At 36.3% G+C, this 13,753-nt stretch overlaps 1 protein-coding gene across 1 annotated transcript in view; it reads right to left on the reverse strand.

The window, feature by feature from the left end:
* Nucleotides 1-4,779: 4,779 nt before the first annotated feature.
* The window catches only part of LOC140503305 (uncharacterized), a 19,796-nt gene continuing 10,822 nt past the window's right edge, over nucleotides 4,780-13,753 (reverse strand). Inside the window, exons 3-5 of the mRNA XM_072607186.1 lie at nucleotides 11,002-11,128; nucleotides 10,115-10,210; nucleotides 4,780-7,746 (exon numbers count right to left, since the gene is read on the reverse strand). Of these exons, the coding sequence (XP_072463287.1) occupies nucleotides 6,125-7,746; nucleotides 10,115-10,210; nucleotides 11,002-11,128 (1,845 nt within the window). The 3' untranslated portion in view covers nucleotides 4,780-6,124. The remainder of the gene's footprint in view (nucleotides 7,747-10,114; nucleotides 10,211-11,001; nucleotides 11,129-13,753) is intronic.

Here is a 13,753-nt window from a genome sequence, read left to right on the forward strand (position 1 = left end):
GCAGGTTCACCAATATCTACACATGCTCTGAGGGCTGGGCCCTTATGACCATTCTTTTAATTTATGCATAATATTATTTTTAATTGTTTTTGGAATTTTGATAGATTTTCCCCCATTTAGTTTGGTGGTTCTCTCCCCCCTTTGGGATTTCATTTTTGGCTTGTGTTTTGGAGACTAGAGTATTTAAGTTTCCTTCCAAGTTATGTTAATTTTTATAATTTACATTTTTCTTGATATTCATCCATTTCACTTAAATTATCAATTATATGGGCATATAATTGTGAAGAGTTTCTATTAATGTCACTTATTTCCTTATTTATTGTAATTTTTCCTTTTCAGTTTTTTATATCTCCTTTTAAAATTTCAGACAACATGATCTTCCTTTTTTAATGACCAACTAAAACTTATCTATATCATTGCTTTCCCCAACTTATTTTATCAATGCAAAAGTTTTAATTTTCTGTTTTGTTCATCCTTAACTTGATTTTTATAATTTCTAGTTTGTAGTTTTTTAGTTTCGTATTTTAATTGCATCTCAAGTAATTGATATGCTCTATCTTTTTATTGGTGATGAAACAGTTGAAAGTGAATTTCTGTGAGAACATAATCAACTCCATTGGTTTCTGTATTGGTCATTTTGCTGACCATCTGCAACAGCTGCTTTGCTTTATTGCCTTCTCTTTTCCTCTAATTGGGATAAAAATACTTAATTACTTAGAAAGAATTTCAGAGTGTCTGGAATGTCCCCCTCCCTTATCTAGCCTGATAAGTAGTTCCCTTTGATTTAGAGAAATTTAGCTGAACTAACAAGAACACATCCCTAATCTCTGACCTGTAGCTATTGATATACATTTTCCTTAACAGGCATACTTTATTTTCTTTGTATAACCAGGTGCAGTGAGTAGTCATCTTTTTTCCTTTGTTTTATGTAACGTAAAAATACTGCTAGCTAAATGGTGAGTGATATATTCCCCATCCTTGGTGTATGCCTCACTCATACAGAGTGTAATAAAACATGTGCTTTGATTTAATCTGACTTAATTGGCATTAGCTGATTAAATTGATAAGAAAAATCATACAACAATTTGGGGAATCCTAGGTGGGATCTGCCATAGGAGCCTAGGGAGATTTCTCTACCTGTAAAATTCTGAGCTCTGTTTGGAGAAGTGTTAGTTTCCTCCTTGTCAATGAAAGTTAATTTTGATATCATGCTCTTTAAGCTTTATTTCCATCAATTTTGGTATACTTATTGATGTAGAAAAGTATCTGGAAGAATGAAGCAAAACATAAAATCGAGCAATTTAAGATTTGGATTTATTTTGGGTTTTTGATAAATTAGGGAAATTGCTATTTATAGAATGATTGCTCTGAGTAGTAATCACTGGAGCCATCTTTATAAGCATAAGAACAAGTCAATTTTAATTACTCTATACTTGTCTTTGAACACAGATAGTATGAAATGCCAAAATGTATACACAGAGGAAATGTTTTTCTGTGTAAGGGAATTCAAAAATCTATTCAAATACATTGAAATATTTGACTAAAAATAAGTGTTGTTTCATGTTTTAAGTCCATAAAATTGTTATACATTATCATTATGTTCTGAATTTTTGTATTGTCATTTCTGGAAATCATCAGAGAAGAAATGTTGTTAATTTGGAAAAAGATATTGAATATGCTGCAGTCAGTATTATTAGGAGATTAAATTCTTTTATGATATAAATTCTGTGAAATTATGAATTGGAACTATCAATTATTAGAGACTTTCATTGTTATGGTTTAAAAACTGTCAAGTACTAGTGTGGGCATATTTTGCTTTAAAATGAATAATAATGATAATTGGTTTAGCAAAAATTCAAAAGACCTTATAAATTCTCATTATCTGTGAAGGTCATCAAGGATTTGTCAAGGTCCTTGGGATCTTCTATTTGGGCAAAATTATAAAATCTTAGCACTCTAAGAAAGGAGTTGTAAGAATGTATGTGATTAATGAAAACCTTGAAAATGCTAAAATAGTAAACTGGATTACTAATTAGGAAATTTATGAAAAAAAACTGGAAAAAATTATACCTGGAATAGTATGCATTGAAGTTACATCTTTGAGTCAACTTAGTGTAAGTAGACCCCAGTATTAGAAGTTAATCTGTGATACTTTAAGATCTCCAGGCTAATAAAAGCTACTGTCCTTCTGAATTGAATGGATTGTCATACATTCATTTTCTATATAAAACCCAGATTATGATTATTGACTTTAGAATTGATTCTTATATCAGGATATCTGAATACACACACACACACGTGTGTGTGTGTGTGTCTAATTTTTTCTTTTTAGGGAGACTTCTTATGTACTTGATGAATACTGAGAATGAATTTTAAAAACCAGTTATTTTTTATTTTAATTTAATGCTATCAAGAACAAGAAAAACCAATATTCTCTGCCCTAAGCTCTGATTCGTAAAATTTACTGGGTGAAGTAAAATCTCTTGGAGTTATAATTTGATTTGCTCTCAGTTTTGAATTTAGATATAACTGTTTGAATGTTGAAGCCAGTAACCCCCCATTCAAGGGAAATGCCATGAGCTGCTCAAAGAGAGGGTAATCTGAGAAATGCTGGAAGTGAATATGTGGGAAAGGTACCTGGGAAGGTTGAGAGGACAGCCTTAAGAAGGCAATGGCAGTACACTCTTGATTTAGTTTCCCCACTGTACTGTTTCCTTTCTGAACAGGAAAGTTTCCTACTTGGTTAATTATGAGCCTGGTTATGATACCTCAAGAATAATGTGGAATTATTGTATGACTTAGTTCCCTAGCTTTCTTTAAGCACCATCTAAAATCACATCATTTACAGGAAGCTTTTCCCAAGTCTTCTTCATTCTAATGTCTTACCTCTGTTATTTTCTATTTACTTTGTATGTAGCTTGACTCAGGGGGAAAGGCAAATCTGTACAAAAGTGTTTATAGCACACTTTTTTGTGCTAGCAAAAAAAAATTGAAAACTGAGGAGATGGCTATTAACTAGAGAATGGCTGAATCAGTTAGTTACAGCATATGAATGTGATGGAATACTATATGCTATAAGAAATGATGAAGGGAACGGTTTCAGAAAAAAACTTAGGAAGACTTATATGAACTAATATGAAGTGAAGTGAGTAGAATTGGAACAATTTATGCAGGAACAGCAATATTATAAAGATAATTAACTTTGAAAGGCTTAGTAACTCTGATCAACACAATGACCAAGCACAATTCTAAAAGACTTAAGATGAAATATGCTCCTCACCTCCAGAAAGTTTACTCATGGACTCGAGTGCAGGATGAAGCATTCTTTCTCTCTTACTCTGTCTCCCTTTCTTTGTTTCTTGGGAGCATGGCTAATGTAGACATTTGTTTTGCATGTGTTTATATACATTTGTAATGGACTTTACTTTCCTTGCCTTCTCAATGGGTGGGGGGAAGGGTGGAAGAAGGGAGAGAATTTGAAATTGAAAATAAAATTGAGGGAGTGGACCCAAGATGATGGAGCAAAGGTAGGGAGACTTCCCTGAGCTGTCTCTAAAACCCCTCCAAATACTTAAAAAAATTACTCTAAACGAATTCTAGAGCAGCAGAACCCATAAAAAGATGGGAGTGAAAATAAAATTGAATAAAAAATTTCCGTTACATGATGCACAAAATTCTGTTATGTGATAACCATACCTCCTTCTGCCTTTCATATTTATTTTGAAACATGATTTATTGGATCTTGGCTTTATATGTCATTTCTGGGTAAAACAAATCAAAACTAAACTGTTCCTATTCTAACAACTGAATCCTCTTATTGCAAAGAAAACCAGGTCAGCAAAAGCTTCATGCCTGCATCTGACTGTGTACTCAGCATTCAGTCCTGACACTCTCCCAGCTCTCGGGTGAGAAGAAAGCGTTTCTCATTAACACTCTCTGGAACCTTTGCGGATGTGTCAATTATTCAGTTGGATTTCTTTTTAGTGATCTTTTCAATGTACTTCGTGGTAATATGTTATTCTCTTGCATCTGCTTATCTCATTTTGCATCACTTCATTTAAAATTCAGTGGAACAGATAAATCAAGAACGAGAAATAAGTGAAAATAGAAGCCCACTATGACAAATTCAAGAAGATAAATGCCTAGGTGAAGAATTATCTGTCCATCCATCCATCCATCCATTCATTCACCCATCTATCTATCTGTCTTTATAAAAGCGGACTAGCAATTTGGTGGAACCTTAGTTTAGACTCACACCTTACACGTTTTTGTCATCATTTTTCAGCCAGTTTTCAGTAGTCTCTAATTCATTTTGATCACATTTGGAGTTTTCTTGGCAGAGATACTGGAGCAGTTTGCTACTTCCTTCTCCTGTTCGTTTTACAGATGAAGAAACTGAGGCAAACAGAGTAACTGATTTGTCCAGTAAACGTCTGAGGCCAAATTTGAACTCAGGAAGATGAGTCTCCATGATCTCAGGAGTAGCACTCTATTCACTGCATAATCTAGCTGCCCTATCTTCTACCTTATATGACTCTAAATTTGAAAATTTTAACCCAACTACAATGGGACACATCATTAAAAATCAGAAGAGAATGAAATCTAGTATTTTGTACAATTGTTAGGAAGGAGGAGAATTTCTTATTGGGAAGGAGGAAGGACTTGATGATGATGAAACTTTTTATACAAATGAATATCCATGAAATTTCTCTTAAAAAGTTCAAAACAACAGAAAGTTCAGGAGAAAACAAACAGAAACAAAGAACCACCTTAGAGAAATATTTTAGATACATTTTAATATTTCTTTTTAAAAATAAATTTTATTGCTTTTTTAACAACACCATAATTTTTTCCTTTATTCTTCCCTCTTCTTCAAGAGTCATCTGACATAACAAATATTTTTAAAGAAAAAGAAAAATGTGGAAAATTAGGAAAACTGATAAAGAAATTTAGAAAATCTGAAAATATATACAGTATACCCTGCCCATGGACCTTCTATTACTGAACAGCAATAAAAAATAAATTTAGTAGGCAGAGAAATATTCAGTGCTAATGGCCAGGCAATATGATAAAAACAGTATTAACAAGGTTAATTTATGAATTTAATCCTGTAGCAATTAAACTATCAAAGAGCTACTTTAATGGACCTGACAAAATAACAAAATTCATTTGCAGAAACAAAGGATCTAAAATAGGAAGGAAAACAGTGGAAAAAAAGGTAGGGATGATGAGGGAAATTACAGATCCAGATGTCAACTTATACAATGATTCATCAGTCTTCAAAATTATTTGGTGTTGATTAAAAATAACGCAGAGAAGCAGATCAGTGGAATAGCCTAGACATGGAAGAATCAAGTAAACAGAACCTAGCATGAAATAAACTTGGAAACATAAATTAATATCTATTTGATTAACATTGCTGGAAAAACGAGAAAGGCTGAGACCAAATTATTATACCATATTCAACAATAAATTCTCAATGGATACACACTCTTAGTATTAATATCATAGCATTAAAAAAATTAGAGAAGATCATATAGTTTTCACAGCTATGGGGAAGAGATGTATTCTTAACCAAACAAGGGACAGAGGTCATTACAAAATAAAAAAAAATATTTCTGTAAAAACCACAAAAAGTTTTATGTGATAGGAATTTGTATTTCTATGTATAATCCCTTTTTTAAATGAAAATGCTCATTTGCTGGTATTTTGTCAAGCATATAATAACAAAAAAAATTGTTATTTTTAAAAAACCCAAAGGAATTTTCCAGGAAAAATAATTAAAATATTCATAGATTTTAGTCCATAAAACCCAAAGGAATTTTCCAGGAAAAATAATTAAAATATTCACAGGTTTTAGTCCATAGTCTAAGACTAAAAGGTCCACTATACATTAAAATATTAACAGCATTTTTGTTGTAGCCAGAACTTCAGATAAAAAGGTTGCCAATTAGTTGGGGAATGACTGAAGAGTTATAATCCATGAATATACTAGAATATTATTGTATAGCAAAAAAATGAAATGAAAATTTTTATTTAATTCATTACATCTTATAACTTCATGAACAATGTGAATTTTCCAATATCTTTTAAGGTCTTCTTTCCAGTTAAAAGTATTTCCACTTCACATAGGCTCACAAGATTTCAGTCCAGTATGAATTCTCTTATGCACAGTAAGAAAAGACTTCCGAGTAAACGTCTTTCCACATTCATGACATTTATACGGCTTCTCTCCAGTGTGAATCCTCTGGTGTGCAACAAGATTTGCACTCCAGCTGAAGGATTTTCCACATTCATTACATGTATAGGGATTCTCTCCTGAATGAATCCTGTAATGTGCCATAAGTGATGACTTCTGGCTGAAGGCCTTCTCACATTCGTTACATTTAAAGGGTTTCTCTCCAGAATGAATCCTGTGATGTGCCATAAGGGATGATCTCTGTCTAAAGGCCTTTCCACATTCATTACATGTATAGGGCTTCTCTCCAGAATGAATTCTGTGATGTGCCATAAGGGATGAGCTCTGTCTGAAGGCCTTCCCACATTCATTGCATGTATAAGGCTTTTCTCCAGTATGAATCATCTGATGCACAGCAAGATGGGAGGACTGTCTGAAAGCCTTTCCACAGTGATTACATTTGTAAGGTTTCTCTCTAGTATGAATCCTCTCATGTACAACAAGCTTTGCTCGTTGAATGAAGGCTTTCCCACATTCATTACATTTATATGGCTTCTCTCCAGTATGAATTTTCAGATGTTCAGCAAGGTTGCAGGGCTTTTGGAAAACATTTCCACATTGATTACATACGTAAGGTTTCTTTCCAGTGTGAATCCTCTCATGTATGATAAAATTTGCCCTCCATCTGAAGTCCTTCCCACATTCATTACATCTATAGGGCTTCTCTCCAGTGTGAGTCCTCTGATGTACTGCAAGTTGGGAGGGCTTTCTGAAAACCTTTGCACAATGACCACATTTGTAAGGTTTCTCTCCAGAATGAATCATCTGAGTTGAAATAAGGGGCAATTCCTGGGGGAAGGTCTTCCCAAATTTATTGCATCTACAAGGCTTTTCTGGTCTGTGAATTTTCTGAGTTTTTATAATGTTTACCTTTTGAAAATAGGTATTTCCACACCGATTACATTCACGCAATTCCTCTCTAATATGAGCTTTCTGATGCAAACTAAGAGATAAGTGATGGATGAAGCCTGTACCATCTTCATTACATTTAGAAGGAATTTCTCCAGGAGGACTTTTTTGATGACTAATGAAGTCTGGGATCAGGCTGAAAGCTGCCTCATGGTGATTACCCTGAAAATCCTTCACTCCCACGTGCTTCTCCTGACACTGAATGAGTTCTATCTTTTCTTTAAAGCAACCCCTGCACTCATTACATTTGGAATGTCCATTTCCTGAAGTAAATTTCTTACATTGAATTAGATCTGAATATTGTCTGAAGCTCCTTTGGCTTTTGTCATATTCATGGTGAATCTTTCCTATGGGGTCTCTTGGTGGGACAGAAAGGCTTGACCGTTGAGTAAAATTCCTCTTCAACTTATTATATTCATCATCTCTCTCTTCAGCTGGAGTTTTCCTGAGGATCATAGTTAATTGTCTGGAATGACTCCCCCAGTTGTGTTGCCTCTTCTCTAACTTGATATTACAATGCCAGGATTCTTTCAATTTGAAGTCACAGGAAATGCTCAGCCTTGGAGAAGGTACCTTGGTCTGATGTGTGATTTTCCCATCTGAAGGAAACAAAAGATAGAAAGAGTGCCTCTTACTTCTAAGACCAGAGAGAAAGCTGATTTAGACTTAGAGTCATTTCAGTCTCCTCTCTTGTCTTTTGCCTTTCTTCTTCCACCCCAGCCAGGAACTCAAACACATCCAGGCTGATCAGGCCCCTCAGGCTTCCCTGTATCCTCTCCTTTGATACCTACAACCCTTCAAGGCTGAATGACTACTCATGTGGCTTCATGAGAGTTACCAACTCTGTTCCTTCCCAAGAGATGGAGGACTACTAGGCCTTACTATCTCCAATCCTTACCCTCTGCCTTGACTCTGTGACCACCAGACTGGTAAATACTGTCATCTGACCTATTGATGTATCTAGGTCTTTGTCACTGTTTCTGATGGGCTTTTCTACTTAAACGGTTACCAAAAAACCTTCTATATTATTTATCTCAACTAAAGTGGGAGAACCTTCAAACTAAGTAATGATCAGCTTCTTCTATTTGGATCCCCAGCCCTTAACATAGTTTTTGGCATATTATAAGCACTGAAAAAAATGACATTTCATTCATTCATTCAGTCAAAAAGAACAATCTTCCAACATAAAAGGTAGGAATCAAGAGTGATAAAATGCCATTTTCTTACATTGGAAAAGTAATTCCTTTCCAAAGAGCTTTTTGCAGAATAATACCAGATCCTTTCCCTAGTCAGTGACAGGGGCAAAGCAGATTTTTTATTCCACTGTACAGCTCAAGAAAGGTGACCATAATGCTTCTGTGACAGTACCAAAATCATACGGGATATAAGAGAAGAGGTGGAATCAGAGCTCCCATTTTGTGTATCTTGTACAGAGGTCCTACCACAGGACTGCATGACCTCTTGGCATTTGAGTATAAAGTTTTCTCCAAATTCACATCACTGATTAGAATTTTTATTGTAGGCTGGTTGGTAGAATTAATATTTTTGCATGTGTTTATGAGGTTCTTTTATGTCACTATCATGGTTAATTTTTGTAAAGGGGCTATGCTAATTTTATATGTCTATATGTTCCCTTCAACTCCCACTAAGAAACTGTCAGATATCTATGCAGGTAGCATCTTGAGAAGTTATCCTTAGGAAGAAGCAACCCAGCAACTATTTGTGCAGATGCTGCACCCCTGTCTTCTCAGTAGCCCTAGATACTGAAGACCCTGAAATTCCCTGGTATTCTCAGTGTTTTAGAGTAAACATGACATTAAGGAATGCGTTTTAACATTAAGTTTAATGCCACACACCAAAGACATTTCTATATGATGTATACCTGAGATTTTTGTCAACTGTCTTCCCTATTACAATGTGGGCTCCATGGTGTAAGAGACTCCTTTACTTTTCTGTTGGTATCCCTAGAAACTAAAGTGCTTAATGTGTAGATTTTTATTCAGTCATTCATTCATTTATTTACTCACACCGTACTGTACCAGTTATACTTCAATGACTCTTTCACCATATCAAAAAGGTGGAGTTCTTCCAATGGGTTGATCAGAGTCCACTATCTCTGCCCATCCTGTATAACCTATTCTGGGTTTGTCAATATCTTTCATAATGTAAATACCTCAAACTGCACACATTGCTACAGGTGTGGCATGGACTCTTCAGAGTACAATGGGTCTATCAGCTCTCTAGTATAGTAACTTTGCTTATGGTAACCATACCCATGGTAACTCCTACCATGAGCCCAAGTTCACTTCAGCTTTCTTGGCTGCCATGTTTCACTGTTGACTCCACTGGCTTTTTCTACATAAACTGTGGTCTAGACACATCTCTCCCTGCCTGTAGCTGTGCAGGTGATTTGTCACACCTAAACGTTACACCATATGTAGCCTAAATTAATTTTGAGCCTTATCAGGTTGGGTCCACTGTTCTATTGGTTTTTCATTTGTTCCTGAAGCATTTCCTCAGTGTGCCAGAGAGATGACCTAGTCACAGGAGGCAGCATGCATTATTTCACATCTACATCTCACACTTTCAATGTGTTTTGCAAACCCTAGAAGGCTGTGAATGTCTCCTCTGTTCCTTGAGTTCATCCTAGAGCTTTGGGTAGTGTCTTAGACCTATTAGACAATTTATTATTTGTCCAATTAATGAACAATCAGGGGAAGCAAGCAGAGACCACCAAGTGTGGAAAAAAAAGCTCTCTGTTATACTGTGGACCCCTCTTTCTTCAAGAATGCAGGCAAATATCAAAGAAGAAAGCCCAGAATGTAACATTTGTTAATGAAGAAAGAGCTCAGAGTAGACAGCCTCAGTCCCTTTTGAATGATCTTGGGGGCTTTAAGGAGGGTTCTTTGCACAGTATTTACAGGCAATGACTTTCTGAGATAGTAGTGTCCAATTTCACTTACTCACCTAGACAGGATTTCCTTTGGTCTTCTTGTTCCAATATCCATGGTGCTTCCCCTCGGTCCAGCTGGGAGATCAGATCTACTTTAGGAACAGGAAGTCCTATTCACAGTAAATAAGGAAAGGTTAAGCATATAGAGAATCTTAGAATTCAGTCTTCTTCAGAGAAGGGGGTATGCTTGGAAAAATCAGAGGGTGGCACCTAGTCACCTTAGGGATGGTCTATATGTTCATGTTGGGAGTTATGGGAGGGAAGGAAGAAAGTGTAGTGGGGGTCAATTTGGAATCAGAAATTGGTCCTTTGTCCATCTCTCTCCTAGAAGGATGTGAGCTTTTCATATTTTCTATCACTTGCATTGGAATTTTGTGGAAGTATCAAGATAGAAAAAAAAAAGACAGGTTTGATGGCCTAGATCTCTAAGAGTAGGACTTAGAGTGCAGTGGAATGCAAACTTAAACATGGTATCAGGAAGAAATTCCTAAGGATAAGATACATCCCCAAAGTGCCTCAAGAGTTAGGGGGTTCTTCTCATTGTACATCTTCAAAAAAATCTGGATGACCGTGCTTAGCAAATATAATTCTGTAATAATTCTGTAATAATTTGTATTTCACTTTAAAAATCCCCAGCATTAGGAAGGGTTGCTTAAGGAATAACAGATAAAATTCCTAGTTTCCTATTAGACAAGGCAAGGAGTTTTGATGTGAGAACAGGGAGGATGAGGATCTTTTTTCTTGGATAGGAAAGGACCAGGAGTCTTTGACCTCTATTAATGGTTAAATGTGTGATACTTCAAATGCTAGATAATAGGTAGGAAGGGAGACAGTGCTCTTTTCATTGGCCAATTCAGAATCACTGGGAGAGGGTCTGGGTAAAAGTACAAGCTATCTTTACCCAGAGAGAGCAAGTTTTGGGATGTCTCCAGCATGACATCCCTGTACAGAGCCTTCTGAGAAGGGTCCAGGAGGTACCACTCCTCTTGAGTGAAGTCCACAGCCACATCTTTGAACGTCAATGATTCCTGAAATGACAAAAGTAATAAGACACTTTATAAGCCATAGTGTTTGTACTTTATAAAGTGGGAAAATGAGGCTCAAAGAAGGTGACAGATTTTCCCAAAGGTCACAGTCCTAGCAGATCCAAACCTCAAGGGCCAAATGGAATGTTAGGAAAAATAGTTTACATTGGCAACTGGAAGGTAGGTGAGGAGTGTCTTAATAAAAATTGTGAAATGTTTGTTCATATGGAGTCAGGAAGAATAAATGTTTTATCTGTAGAGAAGACAGGGAATGAAGGCAGTATGAAAATTCTCAATTAAACTCTCTAATTCATGTATAATGAAATCTTATAAATAGAAATGGATGATGAATTTGTGTGAGGACTTGGCAGGTACACCTTATTCTGTAAACAAAACAAAACAAAAACCTCCAGTGAAGTACAAAGATTTATCCAGCAAAAGGGCTATATCTAGAAATGAACTTGATAGGATCAACGCTATGTAAGAACTGAGCCAAGTTTTGAGCCTACTCTCCCAGAGACTACAGTGGTATAAAGCAAAGGATCACCCTGAGGTGTTGGGACTTATGCTTTTGTGTTTGTTCTTATTATGTCTTTGAGAGAACTATCTCTTTGAAAAAGCTAATTGATATTAAGTGATTAAAAAAACTGGACCCTAACAAATGAGAACAGAGCTAGTGAAGCCTTGAACCAGTGGTAGAAAGGAGAGATATTGGAGGTCTTTCTATCTAAGACCTCAAAGAAGGATATGTGGGAAGCCTGGATCTGAGAGTTGACATCAGAACCTTCCTTTCACAGCCATTTACAGCCATCTTGCTCATAGCTTCAAATTCTGAGACCTGTTTGCTTTTATCATTTGACTATATAATTTTTGAGGAATAGTTTTTGGTCATATATTTCTATTAACTACTTATTTATTTTGCAGTTCTTTGTTTAAGAAATCTGATCATTTCCCAGTCATTTCCCTTTTAATTCTAGATGCTTAAATTTTGTTCATGTAAAAGATTTTCCATTTCATGTAATCAAAATGATCTATTTTATCTTTTGTAACTGATTTTGTTCCTTATTTGATCTTGTGGGGATTTCTAGACAAGATGGCAGTCCAAACAGAGGCAGACCATCCAGCTCCCATATATGCACTCTAGCAAAAGTCTAACACTCAAAACAGACCAAACAATGATCAAGAAATCTAATGAAAGATGAAGATAAGTCTCTTTTAAACAGAAGGAAAGAAACCAGTAGAGAGGAAATCTAACTATGGTGAGTAAGGCATAAGTATGACTGGAAAAGTAGGAAGGGGGTAAGTTATGAAGGGACTACAAAATCAAACATAGTATTTTATATTTAATTTTGGATGTAATAAAGTTAAACTTACTAAACATTTATTAAGTGCCTCCTGTCCTTTACATGGCACCCAAGTGCTGGATGATAAAAAGGGCAAAAGGTAGTCCTTGGCCTCAAGGAACTTACAGTCCTGTAGCTGGGGTGGTAAATTATCTGAGGAGGTGAGAGTTTCAAGGTTTATTTCATCATGCAGAATGATGAGTTTCTGGGGATAATGAAACCCAGTAAGGCAACTAGATAGAAAATGATAATAATTCCCTGGATGCTTTCCTTCAATGGTGGAAGATTGGCAATGAACTCCAGATGTCCACCCCAGCACTCTCCAAACAAGAGGAAAGAAGGGCACTGGGCATGGGTAGTACTGAGGAGGAGTTTGTTGAACAGGCATATGAAATAGTCAAATGTGTTCTTTTGGAAGATCATCTGAGCAGAGTGACAGACTGGAGTGGGTAGGTTTGAAACAGCAAAACCAATGAGAAGGCTACTTCAGTAGTCCAAGTGTAAGGTAATAAGGATCTATGCCAAGGAAACATACACAAGAGATGTACCAAAAGTAGAATACATAGGACCTGGCAACTGATTGGATATGGGGGTTGTGGGTGTAAGAAAAAGTGAGGAGTCAAGAATGACTTCTAGGTTTTAAGCCTGGGTGTCTGAGAGTATGGTGGCATCCTTGACAGTGATAGGGAAGTTAGGATGAGGGGAATACTTGGAGAGAAAGTAACAGGTTCAATTTTGGACATATTGAGTTTCACACATCTGTAGGACATTCACTTTAAGATGTCCAGCAAGTAGTTGGAGATGCAAGACTGGGACATTAGAGATTTACAAAGTCTGACTGGTGGGAAGACAGGGGAACAAGAGATCTGAAGGAGGAGGAGAGTGTATAGTTGAACTGGTGTAGCAAGAGATCAATCCTGGGAAGGGAGTCAAGCAGAGTCAAGTCAGGGGTGATGGTCTGGGAAAATGATGAGGAAGGGAAGGATTGGTGCTCACTCATAGTGAGGATGAAAAGCAGGGTTAGGAAATAGTAAGGCTTGGAGAGAAAGGGAATGGGAAAGATTATGAGTGTTTATAGAAATCACAAAGTTCTTGAAGACAGAGGTCAGTGATGGCTAGACCAAGGGAATGATCATCCTTTTGGGTAGAAAAGGTAAGGCAAGGTGACATGAACAGGACTACAAGGTTATTGCCTACAATCATGCTATTCATCCTTCATACTCCAGGAGGACCAATTACATCATGCCATGGGGATTAAGGTACCATGTGTTTGTGGTGGAGCTTG

The sequence above is a fragment of the Notamacropus eugenii genome, chromosome 5 (assembly GCF_028372415.1).
Source record: "Notamacropus eugenii isolate mMacEug1 chromosome 5, mMacEug1.pri_v2, whole genome shotgun sequence".
NCBI classification, from domain to species: domain Eukaryota; kingdom Metazoa; phylum Chordata; class Mammalia; order Diprotodontia; family Macropodidae; genus Notamacropus; species Notamacropus eugenii.